This window comes from Macaca mulatta, chromosome 14 (genome assembly GCF_049350105.2).
Source record: "Macaca mulatta isolate MMU2019108-1 chromosome 14, T2T-MMU8v2.0, whole genome shotgun sequence".
NCBI classification, from domain to species: domain Eukaryota; kingdom Metazoa; phylum Chordata; class Mammalia; order Primates; family Cercopithecidae; genus Macaca; species Macaca mulatta.
This window is the reverse complement of record NC_133419.1, coordinates 21342279-21356628: the sequence shown is the minus strand read 5'-3', so window position 1 is coordinate 21356628 and position 14350 is coordinate 21342279. Positions and strand designations below refer to the sequence as shown.

The 14350-nt window shown below is 44.2% G+C and overlaps 1 protein-coding gene across 10 annotated transcripts in view; it reads left to right on the top strand.

Moving 5' to 3' along the window:
• The window catches only part of EXT2 (exostosin glycosyltransferase 2), a 198752-nt gene that overhangs the window by 147085 nt on the left and 37317 nt on the right, over positions 1-14350 (top strand). For 4 of the 10 annotated variants that reach the window (XM_015114420.3, XM_077963086.1, XM_028833497.2 and 1 more), the window contains 2 exons: positions 1045-1127; positions 8302-9087. In XM_015114420.3, the coding sequence (XP_014969906.3) occupies positions 1045-1127; positions 8302-8440 (222 nt within the window). In that variant the 3' untranslated portion in view covers positions 8441-9087. Of the gene's footprint in view, positions 1-1044; positions 1128-7275; positions 7567-8301; positions 9088-14350 lie in introns of those variants that run through there. The other 6 variants (XM_077963083.1, XM_077963084.1, XM_077963091.1 and 3 more) reach the window with 4 other exon arrangements.

Sequence of the window (14350 nt, the reverse complement as noted above, 5' to 3'; positions counted from 1 at the left end):
TTTTTTGAGACTGAATCTCTCTGTGTCACCAGGCTAGAGTGCAGTGGCACAGTCTCGGCTCACTGCAACCTCCGCCTCCTGTGTTCAAGCAATTCTGCTGCCTCAGCCTCCCGAGTAACTGGTTCTACAGGCATACTCAGCCGGATTCAGCTATTTTTTTTTTTTTTTTGTATTTTAGTAGAGACAGCATTTCACCATGTTGGCCAGGCTGATCTTGAACTCCTGAGCTCAGGCAGTCCACCCACCTCGGCTTCCCAAAGTGCTAAGATTACAGGTGTGAGCACTGTGCCCAGCCCCAAATTTGCTTTTTAACATGCTTCAACATGTTTTCAGCTGTGGCTGCTGACTCTGAACATTAATGCCCAGTGTCTCTATGCTTCTTAGCTTGGACTTACTTATCTAGCTTTCTTTCCCTTCCATCTCTTCACTGTTTATTTATCTTCACTAGGTTGGGATAGCAGCTTCCCCTGAGTTTGCTAGGAAGATCACTAGTTAAAGTTTGAGAGGGTAGTGGGGAGTCAGGGAAAAAGATTCAGAGTATGAGGGACCATTCAATTTTTTTCTTGACTCAAGGGAATTGCAGAAGAGCTTGGCATCTTCAAGAGCATGGTGCTGCTCATAGCATTTGCCATTAGCTAGAAAGAGGAGAAAGAGTGCCTGTTGGAACTAAGGTTACGGTGAAAGTTATGGGAAGCTGTATTTCATCGCCCTTATGGCTACAAGAACAAATGGTGTTTATACAAGGACCTTGGCAGTGAGAAAACAGTCATTAAACAGGAATTAAGGAGCTTGTCATCACCACTTCTTTCCAGTTACAGAAGGCAAAAGCCCTCCAAGCCTTTTTTATTGGGCCCTTGTGAGTTCTGCTGTTGGCTGAGCCAGACAGAGTTGAATGGAGGAATGGCGAGGTGTGTGTCTGTGTGTGTGTGCACGCGCATGCAACATCTCAGCTTACAACACAAAAGAATGCAGTGTGGTGTCACAAGCATGATTTGATTGTCCTTGACACTGACAGCCAGGTATGTTTTTATCCTCCTCTGGCAGGTAACCCCACGAAAGAAATTCAAGTGTCCTGAGTGCACAGCCATAGATGGGCTTTCGCTAGACCAAACACACATGGTGGAGAGGTAAGTGAGCCTCCAACCAAAAGTGCGCCTTAGCCTCTGATCTCTACTTCCTGCCTCAGGCCTGTTTATGGGACTTTGTTGGAGATATAAGGACAGCAGCTGGTAGCCATAGTCACCTCCATGTGCACTGTGGGAATTGGGTTAGTTCAAGCCCAGGTCACCCAAAGAATTAATTCGGAATGCTACTCACTCAATTTGTAATGGCTGGAAGGGTCTTAAAAATATAGCTGGCCTTAAGCTCCAGAAGCCAAATTCTCCATGTGGACTAAGCAGTTAACCATCTACAGTCATTTGAGTGGAAGCTAGTTAATTCCAAGGAAATACTGGATTATTTTTCAGGGTAATAGCTCCACATTATAGTAAAAGCTTGATTAGAAGAATTAAACCAAACCCACCAGAGACAAATTACCTTTGCTGACACTGTGGAAATGCCTGCCAAGAACAGGATCGAAAGCAAAGCCCTCACGTTATAGACAGAGGGGCAAGACAACTCTAAAATACTCTCTTTATTTCGATTCAAGTCAGTTACTCAACAAGCACACCTTTGTGTGGAATGTAATCCTAGGCCTTGTAGGTAAGTATTAAAGGCGTGGGAGATGTATGTCTTCCGTTAAGACTGTACTAGACCTAATAGTTCTCACCTGTACTCCAAAAGTCCCCAAGCTTTGAAGTGCCTGAATCAAACCTAATACTTTCAGAAGACAGTTCTTTATACAAGACAGCAAACTCTGACATCCCAGTAGCGCTTGTCAGGGGACAAAATGCACTCAGATAAGGATATAGTAGCCCTTTAGAATGAAATATCTAGTTCAGATTTCACAGATCTCATATGCCTCTGCTTGCAGAATTCATTTCTGAAATCTGTCAGCTATATTAAAATTCTTCAAGCCTAGAGAATTTTTGCGTGTGTGTGCAGAAAGTTGTTTCAGTTGGCCTGGATTCTGTAATGTTTTACTCTGTTTTACTCTCTAAATAATCTCTTTATCTTTTTCATATATAAACATTACCCAAATGACATGACCTTCACCAGCTGTTGATGTGAAATAATATACTGTCACTGGTATCATAAGTATTTCACAGTTAAGGGTAGTGACATACACTGTCAGAGCTCCTTTGGAAGAGACCCCAACTGGACTTCTATTGGAGTACATGAAATTGTTATTTAAACCTAAATAACAGTTTGGGGAAAATTCGTAACAGTGAGCTAAGTGGTCATTCGTTGGGCTGAGTTAAAATGGTGGGGATACTTTGGTCCAGGAAAGGAAGTATAGGGAGAAAAGTTGACCTGATGATGGCCTTGAAGTTCATGCTGAGGCTAAACAACTCCTCTAGCACTACTGAGATCTTAACAAATGTAAAGAGGTTTAAAATGCAGCGAGAGCCGGGTGTGATGGCTCACGCCTGTAATCCCAGCACTTTGGGTTGCCAAGGCCGGTGGATCATCTGAGGTCAGGAGTTCAAGACCAGCCTGACCAACATGGTGAAACCCTGTCTCTACTGAAACAAAAAAAATACAAAATTAGCTGAGCATGTTGGCATATGCCTGTAATCCCAGCTATTTGGGAGGCTGAGACAGGAGAATTACTTGAACCCGGGAGGTGGAGGTTGCAGTGAGCTGAGATCGTGCCGTCACACTCCAGCCTGGGCAACAAGAATGAAACTCCATCTCAAAAAAAAAAAAGTGCAGTAGGGGGATTTAATTTAGATATAATTATTATTAGACACTGGAGTAACTAAGGGGGATATGGAGGCTTCCTTTTTGGAAGTTTTTTTTGTTTTTTGTTTTTTGTTTTAAGAGAAAGGATCTTGCTCTGTTGTGCAGTGATACAATCATGGCTCACTGCAACCTTAAACTCCTAGGCTCAAGTGATCCTGTCATCTGAGCCACCTGAGTAGCTGGGACTACAGGTGCATCCTAGTACCACCATGCTAACTAGTTCTTAAATTTTTTGTGGGGACAGGGTCTCACCATGTTATTCAGCCTGGTCTTGAACTCCTGGCCTCAAGGTATCCTCTTGCCTAGGGCTCCCAAAGTGCTGAGATTATAGGCACGATAGGATATGTTATGATATGTAGGATATGTAGCTAGGAGGAGATGCTGATGGAGGGATTGGAGCGAACTGTTGGACTTTAGCAGCGTCAAGGACCTTAACAGTGTTACATGTATATGTAACAATGCTATTTGTGATGAGTGCCCTGAGAGAGGCTCAAAGGGCTATAATTGATTAGGTGAAAGAGAAGTAACTTTTTGCGAGGTTCATTATTAAGAATAACTTTCTAAAAGAGGTGACACTTGAAGTGATCCCTTAAAAATCACTAGGATCCCAACCAGTAAAACCCTAGGCCAGAAGCAGAGACTCTCAGCAATAATTTTTTGTATTTTAGTAGAGACGAGGTTTCACCATGTTGGCCAGGATGGTCTTAATCTCCTGACCTTGTGATCTGCCCACCTTGGCCTCCCAAAGTGCTGGGATTACAGGCATGAGCCACCCTGCCTGGGCTTTTTTTTTTTTTTTTTTTTTTTTTGGAAGACCGGAGTTTTATTATTACTCAAATCAGTCTCTGTATATACTTTTATATATGTATATCAAGATATAGATATGTGGAACTAGAATTTCAGAAAGAAGTTTAAAAAAAGAGTTGAGCCCAGTCATACCTCAGTATCCATAGGGGGTTTGTCCCAGGACCACTAGAGGATACCAAACTTCATGCATGCCCAAGTCCCTTATATAAAGGCCTAGGATTTGCATATAACCTTTGCATATCCTTCTTTATAGTTTAAATCATCTCTAGATTACTTACAATCCCTAATACAACATAAATGCTATGTAAATAGTTGTTACATGGCATTGTTTAGGGAAAAATGACATGAAAAAAAAGTCTGTACATGTTTAGTATAGATACAGTTTTTTTCCAGATATCTTTGATCCGAGGTTGGTTGAATCTACAAACACAGAACCCTTGGATATGGATGGCTAACTGTATTTGGCAGTCATCTGTCCAGAGACAGCAGTTGACTAAAGAAAAGCAAAGGCAGAATCTTGGGAAATTCTGACATTTAGGAGACACAAAGAGTAACTGAAAACAGAGAGGCAACCACTGGAAAGGCCAGGAGAGAACCAGGACATACAGTGCTCAGAAGCATGGAAGGAGCAAGGAACAGGCAGGCTGGAGAAGGTCTTTGAATTCCATGGTTGTTGGTATCTTACAAAAATAATAGCCAGGTGTGGTGGTGGGCACCTGTAGTCCCAGCTACTCGGGACGCTGAGACGGGGGATCCCTTGAGCTTAGGAGTTCAAGGCAGTACCACTCCACAATTGCACCTGTGTGAATAGCCACTGCACTCTTGCCTGGGCAACATAGCAAAATCCCCATCTGTAAAAAATAGTAATAATGTCATAGAGTATGAAGCCAAAAGGTTTTAGAGTATGAGTCAATGGTGAGGAAGTAGAGTTAGTGAATGTAAACTACTCTTTTGAGAAATTTAACAGAGAATAGAAGGAAACAAATCTGGAAATAAATTAGCAACTGGGAACAAAACTATTTATATTAAAAATTGAGTCACTGAATTATTAAATAAGGCATTTAGATAGGGAGGAAAGGAGACGTGAGTTAAGCCATCTTGGGTAGATAAAGAGATGGTGTTACAACTGTAGAATCCATCCTTCCTTCCTTTTCCCTCCCCCATCTTTGGCTGGTCTCCTGGCCTCAAACAGGCCTCCTGCCTCAGCCATATGAGTAGCTGGGATTATAAGTATGAGCCACCATGTCCAGCTGTTTTATTTTTAATAATAATCTTTGCAGAATACACATTTTATGCAAAACAATGAAAGTAGTTAGCCACTGTACAAGTGTGTGTGACCTTGTGTTGGGTTTTGTGGTTCAGTAGCTCATTTATTCCTATATTTGGGGGTCTGGGATCAGAAATGTCAGTTGTGTAGGAGAGTAGCTTCCATTACTGCCCAGCTTCCGTTTCCAGGATCCACTGTTAGTTCTTTAAGAGTCAGAAGCGTGTGTCGCTCTTCATTTTGACAAGTGTCTTCACCAAGGTTAGCGCAGTATGACAGGCAGACAGTATTGATTTAAGAAAAAGAACATAGTATTTTGAATTAGGCTAATCTTTATTCAAATGATGAGTTTGCCACACTTATTAGCTGTCTGACCTAAGGAAATTGACTTTACCTTATCCGAACTTCAATCTGTTCATCTCCTAACATAGGGATATTAATATCTGTCAAATTACAATGTCCATTTATAGGTTCAACAAATATTTATTGAGCATCTTTGTACCCAAGCTGTTATGTGTGGGGATAAATGAAGTAGTGATACATGAAAGCCTGCAGCACAGGGCCTGGGAATGTTAGTTTCCTTCCCAGTTTCCCCAGCGTTAGTCCTAAAGACTGCTGGTTACTTTAAGTAATGGTATGTGTTTGAGAGGAAAATAGAAAACCATTAGTTCTTTCTTCCCCAGACACCTTCATCACTTCAGAGATAGTCAGTGGCAGCTCTTGGTGTGTTTGTACTTGATTGGAAAACCAACACAGGAGAATGGTTACTGACATGGTAGCTGGACCCCTGACAACAGCTCATGTGGGCCACCAGCAAACAGCCAAAATCCTGTCTCCCCTAACCTGCTCTCCAACCCAGACCCCCTGTGTGAAAAGAAAGTAGGAAGCACTGTTATTACCTGGCAGGAGAGTTAAGGACCTTGACCGTTCGGTGGAGGCCTGCCGCTTCTCCATTGTGGGTCTGTGTGAAGGAGAAAGAAGTACTCACTAGACCTGGGTTAGCCAGGGGCAGCTGTCAACAAATCAAGCTGGCCTGAGCCCCAGTGGCTTCTTGCCTGTGACCCATTCCTGTTGGCAGATCTAGTTACAGAGGAGACATTGTCCTCAATACTCTCTACAGGGCCATGGAACCACTATCCTCTGCCAAGAACCAGGATTCTTCTTTAATACATACTTGCTAGTACCTACGCTGGGCACAGCTGGGCTTTGCTGGCCAGAGTCTGTATGCATAACTAGAAATGAGAAGAATCTGGACATGTTACAGGCAGAACAACAGCAAAAGTAAACCTTGGAGAGATTTGATTTTATCTGCCATTGCTTTGACCCCATAATCTGAAGAGAGGGAAGCTGTTGTCCCATGCTTGGTCCACCTCACTTTGTTAAAGTTCATCCGTCTTTTCCCAGTCTCCCTTCAATTTGGAACTAGGAACACCACCTCCTGAGTCTCAAAAGACTTCCAGCAGAAGGGAAACTCAGTCACTGGTGTGTAATGGTAGAGTGTGATCCAAAGAGCAGGCTCTATTGCCAGCTCAAACATGAGTTTAAAACCCAGTTCCACCACGTTCTACCCCCGGGTCATTCTAACTACCCCTGGGTCCTTGGGCAAGTTGCTTAACCTCTCTGAACCTTAATTTCTTAACCCATAACATGAGGCTACTATAAACCCAATAGTTGGGCAAGGCGGGTGATGAGTATGGGGGAGGATCACTTTAAGGAATCCATGAGATATGTATGTAAATTATCTGGCACATAATAGGTGCTCAGCAGTTGTGAATTTTCAGTCCCCGTCATTGGACCCTAGAATTGTGTTAGTAAGTACATTTGTATCATCTAATTAAGACTTTAGCCTTAGAAGCCAGAATGCCTGCTTTGGCTCTAGCCTTTTCTAGTTATTTGACCTTTGAACATGTTATTTATCCTCTCTGCATCTCAGTCTTCCATTATAAAATGGGAATAATAGTCCTACCCCGTAGGATTGTTGTGAGGATTAAGTGCATTGTTAATGAGTAGAAAGTAATTTTAACACAGCTTGGAACATACAGTAAATCGTAGTTGTTGCTTTGTGGTATTGGTGGGCATGAGTTAAATGTTATGAGTTAAAGGCTCAAAATGAAATAATAACAAATTTTTTTAGAAACATAATGACCAAGAGAGAAGAATTGATAATAGCAGTCTTCTTAATGAACAGCTTTCTTGCTAAAGCTCAGAGCACTTGAACAAAAGCTTGTTGGTTAAAAGAATTTGAAACAATGCTTGCAGTATCTCTGAGGCCAGAAGAGACCTCTCTGGTCTGGGTCTTGACGTTCAGCTCCTGCTTGGTGAAAGGTTCTGCCTCCACTTAGAGTCTGTTCTTTTCGTAGCGCTCTCAGATATCCTGGGCCCGACGGAGGCGAGAGTTTGACCTTTCTGAAATCCATCCTTGAGGTCCCCTTGACTTCAAAAGCAGCTTTTCCAGGCTTGTTTTCCCCCTGGCCTAGTGCTGAAGCATCCTCATTACCCAGCTGTCACACTCAGTTGGCCTGATTGACCAGAGCCATTCCCGAACACATGCCTGACCTGCTCACCTCTGAGAAGACTGGCTTTGGGGGTGAGGTGGAGATAGGGAGACGGCCTCTCCCCTCCTCCGGTGGTGCTGCCCTGCACCGGCACTGAAGCAGTTGTCGCTAACAGTTCTGACATGGAAGTGACAAAAATGATGAGAATTATGAAGGCTGTCCTATGTGAACTTCAGCTTTCACAGAAGATTGTGCAGATTGACATCATACCCAGAGATTGCCACTTACAGGCCCTCCGTCAATGTTGGTTGAATGAATGAAGTATTTATTGTTTAAAATTTGGCCCTGTCACTTTTTTTTTTTTTTTTTTTTTTTTTTTTTTTTGCCTTTCATCACTTTGTGAACAAGATCTCTCCTCTCCTTTTAAACTTCAGTAAACTGAAGCTCAGATCCAAGTAGTTTTTTTTTTTCTTTCCATCCTTTGCCTTCTCTTCGCTGGCAGAGATGGGGTTAAGAACTGTTGGCAGCTAATCCACCTTGGTTTGAGGCCCTCTCACACTGAGCTGGAGGAATGACTGGAATTTGAGGGGGAGGGGAAAAGATATTCTGACCTTTGCAGGCCTGTGGCTGCCAAGCACCATCTCCTGTTCATGTTCTCCCACCGAACTAATAGTCCAAGTACCCCCAGTACACCTCTTTTTTCCACACCTGTCAACCTTTTTAAGAACCTGGGAGCAGACTGTGGCTCCTTGAGCTTTTTTTGTTGATGTTGAACATTATGTATTTTGCTGTTATCTCTCAGCCTCTTGAACATATTATCTTTTCTCCCTGCCCCCATCCTTCTCATTCTGCTCAAACCCCTCCTCCCCACCTCCTCCCCAAACCCCACAGGTCAGAGTGCATCAACAAGTTTGCTTCAGTCTTTGGGACCATGCCTCTCAAGGTGGTGGAACACCGAGCTGACCCTGTCCTGTACAAAGACGACTTTCCTGAGAAACTGAAGAGCTTCCCCAACATTGGCAGCTTATGAAACGTGCCATTGGTGGAGGTCTGAATGTGAGACTGGGACAGAGCGAGAGAACAAGGCCTCCCAGCACTCCGATGTCAGAGAAGTGGGTTAAGGGTGGAAGGTTGACCTACTTGGATCTTGGCATGTACCCACCTAACCCACTTTCTCAAGAACAAGAACCTAGAATGAATATCCAAGCACCTCGAGCTATGCAGCCTCTGTTCTTGTATTTCTTATGATCTCTGATGGGCTCTTTTCAAAAATGCCAAGTGGAAGCCTTTGTGGCATGCTCCAGAGTTAAATCCAGCTGAGGCTCCTTTTGTTTTCAGTTCTGTGTAACAATCTGGAAGGAAACTTCACGGACAGTAAGACTGCTGGAGAAGAGAAGCCTGTCAGCCCATTTTAGGTCTGGGGAATCATGTAAGGGGTACCCAGACCTCACTTTTAGTCATTTACATCAGTGAGTTCTTTCGAGGAACAGCCAAACCCAGAATTTGGTGCAAAACCCAAACATCTTGGTGGGATTTGATAAATGCCTTGGGACCTGGAGTGCTGGGCTTGTGCACAGGAAGAGCACCAGCCGCTGAGTCAGGACCCTGTCAGTTCCATGAACTATTCCTCTTTGGTTTGGCTTTTTGATATGATTAAAATTATTTTTTATTCCTTTTTCTACTGTGTCTTCAACACCAATTCCTGATAGTCCAAGGAACCACCTTTCTCTCTGGGTATATTTAACTCCGTCTTTGGCCCGACAACAGTCTTCTGCCCGTGTCTGGGAGCACACGCCAGGAGGAATGTCTGGTACCCTGTGCATCCAGCATCAGAAGGTCCCAAATGGTAACCACTTTAAGAGCAGATGACTCAGAACCCTCCAGAGGAATCTGTTTGCTTCCTGATTAGATCCAGTCAATGTTTTACAGGTATTGTCAGAGAAAAGCAGAGGGTCTGAACTAGCCATATAAGGAGTCGCTCTAGCTGGTACCTGTAAAAGTTGTGGGAATTGTGACCCCCATCCGCAGGGGATTCCAAAATTTCTCTCAATAAACTTAACATTAGCCAGGGAGGTTCTGGCTAACGTTAAATGCTGCTATACAACTGCTTTGCAACAGTTGCTGGTATATTTAAATCATTAAATTTCAGCATTTACTAATACTGCACATGTGTGAATTATACCTCTTTAAGCCCAGTTGATGAACAAATCTACCCTGGCAAATGTTAAATGTTACGGATTCGAAACAGATTTATCTGGCTCTAATATTAAGATTAGCCACAGTTTGGTCTTTAGCCATAACATATGTCCCCAAAACACAAAATACATAACAATTTGCTTAGAATATGGATATGATTACAGAAATCTAGTTGTTATACCAGTCGACGTCACTCATACACCGTCCATTGTTCTGTTGAGTGACATGAAGGTGGGCAGTTATGCTGTAGTTTCATCAAGAGTCACTTAAGATGTGTTCCCCAGACTTTGAGAGGTCAAAGAAAATTTCAGAAGTAGCAAAGTTGGAAGTGGAAATCATAAGAGTTTTGTCTTCTTTCGTTTGAATGAGTGATTGAATCCTGGACTATTATTGCCAAAGGGGGCAAGCAATCATCTCATCCAGTTTGTTCATTTTGCAAATGCAGAAACTGAAGCTGTGATTTTTTTCAGTGTCTGACAACAGCAAACACAGGTGCTTAACAAATACTTTTGATTTGGGTAATATGTACTGGTCAGTAGGAGACATAGGAAAGCATTTTGGTCTCATATTCGTAATATTGGGGATGATATGATAGAAAGCAAGGAAAAGATTTCTGTTGTCACCCAGGTACCAGAGGCTGATAAGCACAGTGGGGACCTCTAACCTTTCTAGGGATTTTCTAGTTTGTTTTCCAAGATGTGGGGCAGGTATAGGGGAGGGCCTTACATTGAAATCTCTGCTGAAAGCTGTGGACTCTGCTGGCATTGTGTATGTGTCATATTGCCCTGGCTTCTTCAGATATTTCTGCCTTTTTGCTCATCACTGAATGCACTACCTTAGTGGCTGGTTTCTAATGCAGCTTCTCTCCCAAAGGGTACATTTTCAAATTTTTCTTTTTTAAAATCTTAATAGTCCTTTGATTTTGGAAGAGGAACTCTTTCACCTGAGTTCATTGTGAGCCCTCGAGAGCTGTGTGACTTTGTCATCATCATAGGAGTCATTGGACTTTAAAGGAATTACAACTCCATTTAAAGTACCTCATTACTCCCAGGAATACTGGGTGTTAGATCTTGCAACATAGCATAGAACAGTTTATGTTAAAGAAGGAGCATTCTATCCCAGGCACCTGAAACAACCTCAAAGGTGAGGATACCCTCTGAACAGACAGGTGGTATAGTCACGGTAGAAATTCAGGACAGGGATATAGCAGGTGATGGCGATTCATGGATTCAGAGTGGGCTAGGGACTCCGCTTCCTTGTTAGTGGATTTCTGAGCTGCTAACCAGCAAACCTCACCCATAAGCTTAGGTCAGGATCATCTGCCCTTGGGATGCCATAGAGCCTGGTTTCAGAAGCGGAACAATCACGCTAATTAAAATGTCATGTTCTGGCCTACAGCCGACAACAGCTGGGTTTAGATTAAGAAATCTTTTTAAAGAAATCACATCTTACTGGCCTGTAGAGAAGACGAACTTGAACTGGCCCTGGCCCAAGTGCACACGGAGCCACTGGCTTTGCCCCCAGGGACCTAACTGGGCTGGGCCTGCTTGGAATGCCAGGGCTGGAAACACTTTTTAATTTTGCTGATTAACATTACATAGTTGTTAAAATGTTTGTCTCATGTATTTTACCAACCCTCACACACTTAGGTATAAACCTCTTTTTCTGGAAGAATTAAAGAGGAAAACAACAACTTTAGTTGTCAGAATCTTGTGTTCTTTCCTGCCAGTGATGCTCTGCTGTATCTTTTTTTTTTTTTTTTTTTTTTTTTTTTTTTGAGACAGAGTCTTGCTCTTGTCTCCCAGGCTGGAGTGCAATAGCGTGATTCCGGCTCACTGCATCCTCCGCCTCCCAGGTTCAAGCGATTCTCCTGCCTCAGCCTCCCAAGTAGCTGGGACTACAGGCGCCTGCCACCACGTACGGCTAATTTGTTTGTGTTTTTAGTAGAGGCAGGGTTTCACCGTGTTGGCCAGGCTGGTCTCAAACTCCTGACCTCAGGTGCTCCACACACCTTGGCCTCCCGGAGTGCTGGGATTACAGGCATGAACCCCCACGCTCAGCTGCTGTATCCTTTCTTTACTCAGTGTCATCGAGTTCAAAGTTCTGACCACCCTGGTTTCTCTGCCACAGCCTCATCTACTTCCAGCTGGGCTTTGAACTCATGGTTTTTAAGTGCTGGTTTCTCTGCTGCCTTTGGAAAAAAGTGACTGTCATGCTGGTCTGTGCTGACGCAGACTGGGAGCTGGAAGAGACAAACTCTCTCGGCTCTCATTGGCCGCAGGTGTAGCTAATAACCCTGTGATCCCAGCTTCCTTCTAGGATGATAGCCTCTGACAGGCACCATGCCAGGAGGAAACCAGAGCATCTTTATCACTGAAAGAGAGCACGTTTCTATCCACAGGTTCTGAAGTTGATTTGGGGTTAAAATCCAAGAACCTTTGATGGTTTTCAGCCAAGATAGTAATCAGAAAGTAGATGAGGCAGAGACTGGGTTTGGGAAGTGGTTGGGTTCTGGGAAGGCTCTTCGTAGCTCTGCAGTTAGAGCCTCTGAGGACCCAGCTGATAGGGTAAAGGCTTTGGGTATTGGAGACCTCCCATCAGCCACCCATCCTGAGCCTGCTGTGTTTCCTTTGCTTTGTAGCTCCTTTGGGGGTATGCTGCTTTTTCCATTTCTCTTGGCTCAGGTACTCTTCCACTGCAGCAAGAGAAGCCACAATGGGCTGTTCCCCAAGCAGCCCTGGCACGGAGAGGCAGGGTAGAGAATGCTAAACTGGCCCCATACCTCTTCCAGCCGCTTCCCGAGGAGCAGTTCTGGCAGTAGTGTTAACCATATTGGCAGCAGCTTCCGTCCAGAGAGACTTTGAAAGCAACTTGAGCTTTCCACTGCAGGACCTGGACGCATATGAAACCTGTGAGGCCTACCCCTACTCACCTCACCCCTGAGCTCTGTCCAAGCCCTGGAGCTCCTATCCTCGGCGTATGTTTGGTACTCACCCACTTTCTACTTCTGAGTAGAATCAAGGGCAGCATTTGGTCCCTTTATGCCAGCCATGCATCATCTGTGAACAGGCCTTATTGAGCTTATCTTGGCAGAGGAAAGTCAGGCAGGCAAGACCCACTCTAAATTTTAATGTTTCCCCCTCATTTTAAGGTGGGAGCTGTGAGTTCATTTGAAGACTGGGTGAGGGCATTGTAAGCTCAAGCCGCAGCCTCTCTTCCAACCTCCATTCAATGGACTGTTAGGGATCCCCAGCTTCCCCACATTTCCTGGAAGGGTGTGTGGGTCTGTACAGGCAACCTCGTGTCATTCTTTCAATTTCTGGCTCACCACTGCTGGCAACAGTGGGAAGATAATCAGAGAAAGTTTGGCCCCCTCTCCTAAGTTTCCAGGCCTCTTTCCTTTTCAAGAAATAGTTGAGTCACCAGCATCTGTATCTGGCATTTTGTTTCTTCACATTTGCAACCATTTTAGGGTAGAGCTTTTTTTTTAAACAGAGTCTCACTCTGTCCCATCGTCTGGAGTGCAGAGCTGTGATCATGGCTTGCTGCAGCCTCAAACTCCTGGACTCAAGCAATCTTCCCATCTCAGCCTTCCAAGTATCTGAAACTAAAAGCATGCACCACCATACCTGGCTTATTTTTTTTGTAGAGACAGGGCCTCACTATGTTGCTTAGGCTGGTCTCTAACTCCTGGGCTCAAGTGATTCTCCTGCCTCAGCATCCCAAAGTGTTGGGATTACAGGTGTGAACCACCATGCCTGGCCCAGGATAGCGCTTTTTCCTTTCTTCTGCTCTCCATTGGTTGGACCACTGGCTGCATCTCTTCCCACTCTCCCTGAAAGGCACAGAACTATCAGACAGAAGACAAGGTAGTTCTCAAGAGTTACCAGGCAGCTATGTCTGCTAGAGGCTTCCTCAGCAAAGCCCCATTTTGTCTACAACCTCTCAGGAACTGCAGGTGGGGTGGGAGCGGCTGACAAAGCAGGGATCCATATGTCTTAGACCAAAGCCACCAGTCAGGCCTTGCCACCATATAGAACCTTCCCTTTAAAATATATTTATTTGGACTTTTACTTATAGCTGCAAACATACCATTGGTACTATACCCAAGCATCAACTCAAGGAACATTTGGTTTTCTGGTGAGCACAGCTGAAGAACAACCAACTAGTTACTAATCCAGTTGAGGGAAGAGAACATTTATTCAGTCATTCTGTTATTCCTACTATTCATTTTCTCACGAAAATGTAGTCTTTGGCCAGGCATGGTGGCTCACGCCTGTAATCCCGAGGTGGGCAGATCATGAGGTCAGGAGATTGAGACCCTCCTGGCTAACACGGTGAAACCCTGTCTCTACTATAATTTACAAAAAATTAGCCAGGCATAGTGGCGAGCGCCTGTAGTCCCAGCTACTCGGGAGGCTGAGGCAGGAGAATGGCGTGAACCCGGGAGGCAGAGCTTACAGTGAGCCAAGATCGCACCACTGCACTCCAGCTTGGGCAACAGAGCAAGACTCCATCTCAAAAAAAAAAAAAAAAAATGTAGTCTTTGCCAGGCAGTGTGGTAGGTCCAGAAGATACAGGAATTAGAGCTGACTAAGACAGTGTCCCTACCCTGTTCTTGAGCTCCAGTTCTAGTGGGAGTTCTTGAGCTTGGTAAGATGGTATGAGTCCATCAGTGGCCCAGGACTCTAAGCGTGTATGTTTTAGTCCCAGCTATAAATGAGGATTCCACTAACCCCATCTT